The 10,551-nt window shown below is 46.6% G+C and overlaps 2 protein-coding genes across 2 annotated transcripts in view; one reads left to right on the top strand and one right to left on the bottom strand.

Moving 5' to 3' along the window:
- Ddx19b (DEAD-box helicase 19B) overlaps nucleotides 1-916 on the bottom strand; it is a 21,678-nt gene extending 20,762 nt beyond the window's left edge. The window contains exon 1 of the mRNA XM_004625789.2: nucleotides 742-916. Within this exon, the coding sequence (XP_004625846.1) occupies nucleotides 742-798 (57 nt within the window). The 5' untranslated portion in view covers nucleotides 799-916. The remainder of the gene's footprint in view (nucleotides 1-741) is intronic.
- A 7,753-nt stretch (nucleotides 917-8,669) lies between these two features.
- The window catches only part of Aars (alanyl-tRNA synthetase), a 26,489-nt gene continuing 24,607 nt past the window's right edge, over nucleotides 8,670-10,551 (top strand). Inside the window, exon 1 of the mRNA XM_004625999.3 lies at nucleotides 8,670-8,797. The gene's annotated coding sequence lies outside the window, so the exon portion shown is untranslated. The remainder of the gene's footprint in view (nucleotides 8,798-10,551) is intronic.

Here is a 10,551-nt window from a genome sequence, read left to right as displayed (position 1 = left end):
AAATAAAGTTATGAGCCAGAATAAACTTTTCATATTTAAAAAGAAGTCATTCTGTGGGCTCTGGAGTATTGACTTAAATAGGCTCAAAGCCCTACCAGAATTCAGAATGTTCAGAGGGAATAAAAGCATAGTAATGTTTAACTCACATCTTGTTTACAATGTATCAGGCTTAGAAAAAAATAACAAAGCTAAGTGTATCAGGAGATGTACTGACTTTGGGGCCTACTGAGTCAGTCACCATCTAGGAGCAAGCTAGAGAAAGCACAGAAAGGGGTAAGACAAGATCCCCGAGTCCAAGAATCCCTGAATTTGAAGCTGAAAATGAGACTGAATAAGGGAATTACTGTACATTCCAGGGTAGTTGAGTGCAAGCTATGCTCAATTCTCATTCTAGGAACAGGCAAAGAGCACCCACCTGCACTGACATAACTCGGGAGGTGGCTGAATAAAGCCAGTTTAAGATCCAGACTCGTGGGGGCCTGGCCCTAGCTCAGTTCTTTAAGTGGCTGCTTCCACAAAGCTGTCAGCCTCAGGTGGTTGTAGTTCGATCCCCACAACCCTCCAGCCAGCCAAAAATGCCCTGAAGGCATTCGAGGAGCAAAAAAAAAGATCGAGACTCGTCCTTTCCCTTCCCTTCCCTCCCCTTCCCGCGCCGCCAACTTACAGAAGTCATTTCCCAGGGACCAAGACCCGGCTAGAACTAGCACCCCACACCCCCTTCTACAGGTGAAGCCAACTCACCGACTCTGCGGCTGCTTCCTGCTCGTCCACCGCCAGAGCCCAAGAGTCAGTGGCCATGGTCTCGGGCCTGTGCAGGATGCTGGCGGTGGCGAGGTCTCAGCAGATGCGGTGAGATCGTGGGCTCTGGAGGGTCAGAGCAAGCCGAGCTCCGCTCCCACCGAGAGAAATCATTTGCTACAGCGCGGGGGACCGGAAACGGCGCGACGCAGTGACGTCAGACCTGGCGTTCACACCCCCGCCCCAACTTGGGCTGTCGTCCGGTCCGTCGGTCGCCTGCCTTCAGAACTCATCCCCATTCCCCAGTGCTGTACACACCCTTTCTTTCCAATCGAGGTTATCTTCCAGTCCCTAAGCTCGGATCAACTGATGCTGTCCAGCCAAAGAACAAAATCATTTTCCTGCCCAACACAACGGCATAGAAGACGCTCACACTGGTAACAGAGAACCCTTACAGAGTCAAAACGGATAAAGAATTTTTTCGCTTTCCAGACTGACAAATGTTGACTACCAGCCCTGTGAAACGCTCCCTTTAGGTAAGAACTTGTTCCACCTTAGGTGGGCATGGTGGGACACACCTGTAAATGCCAGCAGCCTCAGATGCAAAGGCAGGGGACTGCAAGTTCAAGTTCAGTGTAGGCTGGCGACTCCTTTGGGACCCCTCCTTTCAGAAGCAATTCTTTTTCTTTTTCTTTTTCTGTGTGTGTGTGTGTGTGTGTGTGTGTGTCCAGCTCAGCCCACCAGGGGGCGGGGCTGGCTGGCATGTGGTGCTGGGGGATTGAACCGCGGTCCCTGTGTTTGCTAAGTTTGTTCTAAGTAGGTGTTTTAGACCACTGAGCCATCTCACAAGCCCATCAGAAGCAATTCTTATTCTCCAATAAATTTTCCTATTCTTAAAGGGAAGAGGAGCTACGGATATAACTCTGGGAGAAGGCCCTGAGTCCAATTCCTAGCTTCACAGGCTAAGTGACAATCATTTCCAGGAATTTGGCTTTGACAATACTTAAGAACTGTGGTAGCGTAACATGCTGCAGGTAGACTGCCACAGACATGAAAGAGCAAGCCCATTTGTGGAAATAGATCAGATACGGTTGCTGGGGGTACTGTCAAAAGCAGTTTAACTAGCCAACACCTGACTTTTGGAGTTTGCTCTTCCTGGGTTTGAAGCCCAAGTCAGTCTCCTATGTAAAAGTTGTATAACCAACCAGGAGACTTTTTTTTTTCTCCCAGTTCTGGGGATCAAACTCAGGGCTTTGCGCTTGCCAGGCAGGCACTTATGGCACTGAGCTATCTCCCTCGTCCCTAACCAGGAGAAGTTTTAAAAAGGAAATATTTTGGGCTTTTAAACAAGGTAAAATAAGGATTGAGATGCCCACTTTCCCCAAACCTGACTGAATCACTTTGCTAGAAAGAGGGCAGGCATTTTCTTGTAACCTGAGAAAATGAATTCTAACGTCTCTTATTTTGGCAATTTTCCACTATAACAATTTAATTTCAAGCAACAGTGAACAAGTGTGTACGTAAAAAAGAAAAAGGCAAACACAGCTTGGGAACATCACTCAAGTCAGAGAAAACCCTAAGAAAATTGTGCCACAGTACTCATGCTGCTTCTTGGGCTCAGGGTACTCATGATGTTTCTTGGGCTTAAAGGAGGTTAGTTTTTCATTTTTATTTTCTTTTATGTATTTAGTACAGGGTCTCACTACATAGATCAGATTTGGAGTGATCCTCCTGTTTTTCAGCCTCCTAAGCCCTGGGATGACAGGCACACACCACCATGCCCAGTCTCAATTGCTGTTTCAGCGTGTCCGGGGGGTGGGGCCAGCATGGCAGGCCAAGGATCCAACCCTGGACCCTGCGTCTGCCTAAGCAGTTGCTTTAACCCACTAAGCTATCTGGTTGGCCCTTAGATTTTTTTTTCCCCAAAAAAAGTTTAATGAAGAATTAAATAATAAAAGTTACAGGAGAGGGCTGGTGAGATAGCTCAGCAGCCTAAAGTACCTGCTTAGGCAAGCTTTGGCAAAGCACAAAGACCACTGTTCTATTCCCAGCACCACATGCCACACCAGGCCCACCCCCAGGCCAGGTTGAGCCAGCCACAAAACATTACTAAATAAATAAACATCACACTAAAAGAAGAAAGTTACAGGATAGGTCAGGCATGGTGGTGCATACCTGTAACCTCAACACTCATGAGGCTGAGGTAGTAAGACTGATGTGAGTTCAAGGTTAGCCTGAGCTACACAGTGCGTCCCAGGCCAACCTGAACTACATAAGGAGGCTCTGGGGCCGGGGAGATGGCTCAGTGGAATAAGCGCTTCCCAGGCAAGTGCAAGGGCCTGAGTTCAATCCCTGGTTTCGCAAAATAAATAAATAAAATAAAAAACCTAATAAAAAAAGGGGCCGCAGAGATGGCTCAGTGGAATAAGCACTTCTCTGGCAAGTGCAAGGGCCTGAGTTCAATCCCCAGTTCCGCCAATAAATAAATAAATAAATAGGCTCTATCTCAAAAACAGCAAACAAACAAAAAGTTACAGGATTATATATAGGTTCAGCTTGTGCAACAGAACAAAACAAATCCAAAATCATTGTATATGCTATACTACAGAAAATGAATGGAAAAAGGAATCAAGGGAGTATTCATGCCTAGCAATTCCCCAAAATGAATTTAATTATTACTGCAGAGATACTAACAATAAAAAAGATGTTAGAGGATGACTCTGGGGTGACAGGCTCTAGACTAGGGCAGGAGAAAACTTCCTTACTGTTTCATATATTCTATCTTCTGAAATTATTTCCCATGTGTGCATTTAAAACTGGATTTTAGGCAAACAAGAATGGGGACATAACAAATACCTAACTTTCAACAAGTTTAAGAAATAAAACAAGGGCCACAGAATTGGCTCAACAGCTTAAGTGCCTGCCTGGCAAGCATAAGATTCTGAGTTTGATCCGGAATACCAAACAACAACATACACTTCAGTTGAAGCTCTCTCTATATTCACCTCCTCTGAAGACACAGAGCTGTCCTGAATTTGGTGCTTAGCCTTCCTATAAAAAAAGTTGTCTTTTCTATTAAAACAAACAAGCCTGGCATTGGTGGCACATGGTGGTAATTTTAACACTCCAAAAGGCTGAGGTAGGAGAATTACAAATTCAAGCCCAACCTGGACGATTTAAACAAGGCACTGGTGGGGCTTAAATGGCCTTCAGTGTAAAGGCCCTAGGTTCGATCCCCAGTACTGCCAAATAGCAAGAATAAAATAAAACCCATTACAGACTGGGAAAGGCTGAGGGAGGAGGATTACAAGTTCGAGCTCAAAATTTAGCAAGATGCTATCTCAAAATGAGGGGGGGGGGAAGGTAAACAAAACAAAAATAAGTACTAATATTCTAGACTTTCTTACATCGACCCCAAGAAGCTATCGGCGATGCAAGACTCCTGCTAACAACGAGGCTGGCGTCGAACGCCGGGCATGGAGAGGGCAGGGCCTGGGACCACTAAACAGACCTGGAACCGGGCCTGGGGTACAAACTCCATGGAGCCTTCACGCTGGCGGGTCACAGGCTCAGGCCTTGCGCCAGGTGTAACTTACGGCGCTGGCTCAAGGGACACTACTTACTACTTCCTTCCCCTCCTCCTCGGAGTAGGGGCAAGGAAAATGTGAGAAACAGGCTCTGTTTTCACCCCCGACATATACTCACACGGCCCACCGCCAGGGAGAGTGGAAATCGTCCCCAGGTTCGGCCCCGGAAACGACCAGCAGTCCCAGCCATCGCAGCTCAGCATGGCGGTTGCGCTACCTCAACTGCCCGTTGGAGGTAAGTCAGGCCCAAACATCATTGGCTGAGGCCTGGAAGCGGCTTCCTGCCAGCCAATCAGCTGAAGGGGGTTGGGCCGGGGCTTTGCGCATGCGTCCTAGCTTCCTGCTGGGGGTGCGAGCTTATGTGGCATTTTGTCGCTTGTTGCAGAATGTCTGATTCTGTTGCAGAATGTCTGATTCTGTAACTGGAAACTCCTTGAGAGGAAGGGAGTGTCTGTTCCTTAAAAATGCGGATCGGGGCTGGTGAGATGGCTCAGTGGTCTAAAGCACCTACTTAGAACAAGCTTAGCAAAGCACAGGTGACCGCGGTTCGATTCCCCAGCACCACAAGCCACCCCTGGTGGGCTGAGCTGGCCACACACACACACAATAAATAAATGTTTTTTAAAAAAAACATATTAAAAATAAAAAAAAAATTTGGATCCTCTGTTGGCCTATGAGATGAACGGGTATCCCTTGCTGCTTGACCATTGCTTCCCTGAACCGGTGTTCCTGGTGTGGTTCCTAGTGTGGTAGGTGCTCGTCATGTCAAATGACTGAGGAGAGCCAGGGTGGAGCCCGAGGAAAGTCACAGCCGCTGGCAGCAGTGGGGTGGCAAAGGCGTCTCTCTGTCAGTGGACTGGAACTTGTAGAGTTTGACTCAGCTCCATCTAGTCTGGACTTCCCTGTCCAGTCAGCCATCACAGAAACTAGAGTCAGGGTGTTAGTTAGGTCCTCACAATTAGGCCCTCCCAACCTGAAGAGAAAAAAAACTTTGATAGGACAGTCTATTCAAACAGGAAAGCCCCTTTGCTCAACCTGAGAAAGGAAAATAAGTATGTTCCTCGGGATGGCTCTCAGGCCTGGCTCTCAGGATTAAGGAAAACCCTGTAAATTTGTAGAATGATATGCTGTAAATCAACAGAATATCACTGTCATCTTGTATTTCCCACCCTCAAAGAGGCACCAGAACTACCCATGACCCCTGAGAAACCTAAAATTTCCCATCTTATTCAGTAAGACATCCCCTCCCTATACCTTAGGCTATTGTGTGAAACTGGCTTTCTTACTTTGTTCATGGTCAACATCCTTCTTGCCCTTGACCAGGGTGCACCCAGCTTGAAGTAAAGATACCGCTGTTTGCTCCAATCATGCCTGTCCTAGTGGTCTCTGTGGCTCCTCCAGGGTCTAGCCTGACAGGGTTATAACTGTCAAGGACTATGCATGGAGTGGCAGTGGGAGGGCCATGATCCTGGTTCATGTGTCTCTGGATGGGGGGCTAACCTGGCAAGCAGTTGAGTTGGATGGAGAGGAATAGCACCCCAGAAAGGGCTGGCTGGGCTTGTCATCTATGGCAGTAGCAAGCCCCTGTGCCGGCTGGGCAAAAGGAACTGAACATTGTGTGTAAGGCTGTGGCCAACAGCTACAATGTGCAGCCAGGTCCTGGAACCTGAGAGGTATGCTCAGCAATACCTGGCACCATGTCCATGTTCATGTGCCATGAAAGCATGGAATGAAGCCGTCTATATATCACAGAGCAACCTAACTCCTTTCTTCACCCATCCTGTAGCCTCACTGTCGTGCGCACGCGCGCGCACACACACACACACACACACACACACACACCCTTTCCTTGCTCTCTACTTCTTGGATCACAGCCCCACACTGTGCCTTTATAAGCCATATTCAGGTACACACAGATTGTGTATTTATATCCAAACACCCTTCCTTCTTTATACTACGTGATATCTCCCTCTGGGCCCCTGATCCTGTGCGAGGAGGTAAGAGCTGTTGGTGAAAGAGCAGAGGTGCAAAAAGTAATGGTAGAGACAAGCACTTTTTTCTCATCCTATCTACTTTCTCTTCTGCCTATTGCCAGCTTTTGATATTTGTATAGTCTGCTTTTTTTTTTTTTACTTTTGAAAGTAATTTTTTTGCAAGTTTTATAACCATGTTAAATTAGCACTGTAATAAAGAAGTGGATAAAAGTACAGGCTTTGGAATTAAAGAGATGAAAATTTGTACTCTGGCTCTGCAACTATTTTGTGTGAACTTGAGCGAGATAGTTTTCTCATTTGCAAAAGGAGGTTCCAGTATTATAGACAGCTAAGATATATAGCACTGAATAGACAGAGGGATTGGCCCTTGAAGAAGTCCACAAGAAGATGAGACAAAACAAACATTGTGGCTGATATATAATTATTATTGATTTTCAATAAAGTTAGTAATGAGTTAAAAAAAATTGTGACTGGAAACAAATATGAAGAGCCAGGCCTATAAGCCTCGTAGAGAGGAACAGCAACTTCAGACCATGCTGTCATCAATTCCAACTGGTCCAGTGATCCCAGAAAGGCATCAGACACCTGAGAAACCAAAACATTTGGACATGTCTCTTTCCAAGAATGCATTTGTTCTTTCCATATACCATTGTTATATAACTCATTTTCCTAGTGGATCAATATAAACTAAGTAACTATACTTATAATCCTGTAGCTTGACTCACATCATACCTGTGCTGTATACATTGCTCCATCAAACAGCCTCAGTGGCCACCCTCTTGGGCCCTCTCCTGTAAATCCAAGAGCCATTTTTCTTTTCCTTACTTTTTTCTTTCTTTCTTTCTTTCTTTCTTTCTTTCTTTCTTTTTTCTTTTTCTTTTCTTTTCTTTTCTTTTCTTTTCTTTTCTTTCTTTTTTTTTTTTTTTTTGCAGAACTGAGGATTGAACTCAGACTCTTGTGCTTGCCAGAGAAGCACTTATTCTACTGAGCCATCTCCCCAGTCCCGGGATGATGCCTTATATCATTTCTCTCAAATCAAATTCAAGGTCTGACAAGAACAATTGTATCCATGAAAGCATGAAAATTTGACCTATAATTCCAGCATTCTAGGTGGCTGATACAGGAGGATCACAAATTTGAGCCCTGGGCGACATAGTGAGATCTTGGCTCAAGAAAGGGGAGGGGAGGTGGGGGTAGGTAGCTCAGTGTGAAGGCCTTGGGTTCTGTCCATAGTACCAGTCTGGGTTTGGGGTTTGGGGTTGTATCTTTGAGGTCTGCGTATCATCCTGCAACTAAAATGTAGAAAATTACACCAAGGCCTATCATATCAACCCAACGCAGTTACTGTATGTCTTGTTACTGTGTCAACTGTTAGAACTTTGCATATGGAAACCAAAATGTCTGCGAAAGTTTCCAAGCCGGAGAGGCAAAGTCCCAGAGTTACCTTAAGGTCCAGGTTAAGCCGGAAGATGAGAAAAGCTGATCTCTGTTCCAGCTCTTGGGGTTGAAGTGATTTTAGTCACATCAAATGATGAAAAACACCCACCTGAAAATATCCCTCACGGGAAAGCTGAAATGGTTCAGTCGGAATGTAACTCAACGGTAGAGTGCTTGCCTAGCACGCACATAAGCCCTGAATTCAATACCTAGTACCAAGAAACGTCTGTTGTACCTAGTACACGTCTGATGAACCCGGTGGATTTCAACAGTGGATTGAAAAAGATTTAGTGAACAGAGGGCGGCTTCAAAATGAAGAAATTGTGGCACACAATGTCTATGTTATTATAAGTCATTATTCTATCCAGCTTCCATCATTTTGCATCTAGAATATCTGCAGCAGGAAAAGTCTTAAATTTTTCTTAGAAATTACAAAAACAGCTCTTAGGTGACTTTTTAGCAATTATTCATTTAAAAAGAAATTTGTGGGGCCAGGCAGATGGCTCAGTACAACAAGCGCTTGCTTGGCCAGCGCAACAGCCTGAGTTCAATCCCCGGTTCCGCCAAAAAAAAAAAACCAAACAAACCCAAATTTGTCATTGATATATTCATTAAAAGGATTTGTCACACTGAAAAAGATTTCAGCCTCTACAAGCTACCATCCAATCTGGTCACCAGACACACAACGAATCATCTTTCTCAGCCATTGCATCAGCCAAATTAGAGCTGCTGTCTCAGAAAGCAGCTAGTAAGTTCATTGCAGCTTAGTTTGATTGGCATCTTTCTTCACCACAGATATCTTGTACGGGGCGGGAGTAGTTTGGGCACTTTCCTTTGGCGCTTTCTGATTGGATTCCGCTATACGGGTTCCGGCCGGCGGGGGCCTAGGGCGGATTCAGCGTGCGTCTCCGCGTCTGCGCAAACGGGTAACTGCGGGCGCCTGGTGGTGAGTACTAAAGGAGGAGTTAGGGACGGAGGTCGCCCCGGAGGCGGACGTTTCTTGAGACCCCTGCTGGTCCGGGAGAGCGGCTAGGACTTGGGGTAAGCGCGGCAGCTACAGCAGGTCCCGGTGCCAGTCCCCACGCGGCCTTGGGAAGGCGGGTTTGGGTCCGGGAGTGGATTATGGCAGTCGCGGGAGCGCCGGAGGTGGAGTGGCCTGGTGTGCACCGGTGGAGCTTGGGAGGAGCGTGGCTGCGGCCCAGGACCCACTGGGAGTGGAGGTCTTCTAGGGGACAGTTCCTCTAGGGGCAGCTGGGGAGGAGAGAGAGGCAGCCCAGGTGGGTGGAGTGCCGCCGGGAGCCTCCATTCTTACAGAACTAACGGAGTGGTTCATACCGGTCCAGTGGCGTTCAGCTGTTACTCTCAGATAGGCCGTATTGCCATCTGCTTTGAAGTATATGAGTTAATGTAAAACTTGCTCTTCCCATAAAAGATCAGAATATCTATTCATGACATGCGTATTTGACAATCGCAGACACAAAAAAACAGACCTTACGGGTGAGCTGCAGCGGCGTGAATCCAGGTCACTGCTGTTGAACTGAGCCAGACAGGGAGGTGTGCGCTGCGCAGACGTCAAGTGCTGTGGCAGCCCTCGGGGAGACCCTTGGGACAAAGGGACAGTATTAAAAAAAAAAAAAAAAGGGAATCTTCTTTTTTTGTTATTTTATTTATTTATTTATTTATTTTGGTGGAACCAGGGATTGAACTCAGGCCCTTGCGCTTGCCAGGCAAGCGCTTATTCTACTGAGCCATCTCCCCAGCCCCGAATCTTCTAAAGAAATAAAAGTTTACTTAAATAAGTTTCTTTGGAATAGATATATCAAAATTGAGAAATTAGGGACTTGAGAGAAAGCTTGGCAGTCTAAGCGCCTGCCTGGCAAGCTCAAGGGACCCGTGGTCCATCCCCGGTACCTCATGCTGTGCTGGCCACTGAAACCCGGCATGCACCCTATAATCCTAGCGCTGGGGAGGGTGAGACAGCAGAATCACCATGAGTCCGAGCTGCGTAGTGAGACCCTGTACCAAATAAATAAATAAATAAATAAATAAGATATTAGAGCCGAGAATAGAGGTGCATGCTTGTAATCAGAGCACTCAGGAGGCTGAGGCAGGAGGATCAATGAGAGTTTGAGACCAGCCTGAGCTACAAAGTGCTCTTAAGGCCGGCTTGAATTGTGTTTGTGGTTCTGGCTCTAGACTTTATAGGGTTAGGTGCGCTCCTGCTGTTTGCAGACTGCCCCTTGTGCACTTGGTTCCACTTGGGTGAGCCGCTCACAGCAGCCTCATTAAGATGTGAGCCAAACCTAGGATCCCCAGCTTTGAGGATATGGAACTTGGCATAACAAAGCCCTAGAAGGATCTTTAGAAGTCATCTGGTGTGGGCCTTTCCTTTGTTAAAATGTTTATGTTTACTTACTTTTGAGACAAGTTCTCACTATGAGTTTAGGCTAGCCTTGAACTCACTGTGTAATCCAGGATGGCCTTAAGGATCCTCCTGCCTTAGTTTACCCGCTCTTTGCCTGTGCTGTGTGCTACCATACCCAGCCAATCCTTGTATTGAAGAAAGTGATTCCCTTCTAGGATTTGGAGCTGGGTTTGAAATCCAGGTCCGCTGGGCTTCTCCTCCCTTGTCAGTTGGACTATAAAGATTTAATGGGGGCTGGGGAGATGGCTCAGTGGTCTAAAACACCTACTTAGAACAAGCTTAGCAAAGTGCAGGGATCGCGGTTCAATCCCCCAGCACCACATGCCAGCCAGCCCCCCCCTGGTGGGCTGAGCTGGCCACACACACACAC

This window comes from Octodon degus, unplaced genomic scaffold, assembly GCF_000260255.1.
Source record: "Octodon degus isolate 3935 unplaced genomic scaffold, OctDeg1.0 scaffold00011, whole genome shotgun sequence".
NCBI classification, from domain to species: domain Eukaryota; kingdom Metazoa; phylum Chordata; class Mammalia; order Rodentia; family Octodontidae; genus Octodon; species Octodon degus.
The sequence above is the reverse complement of the archived record's forward strand: the minus strand, read 5'-3'. Positions and strand labels throughout refer to the sequence as shown.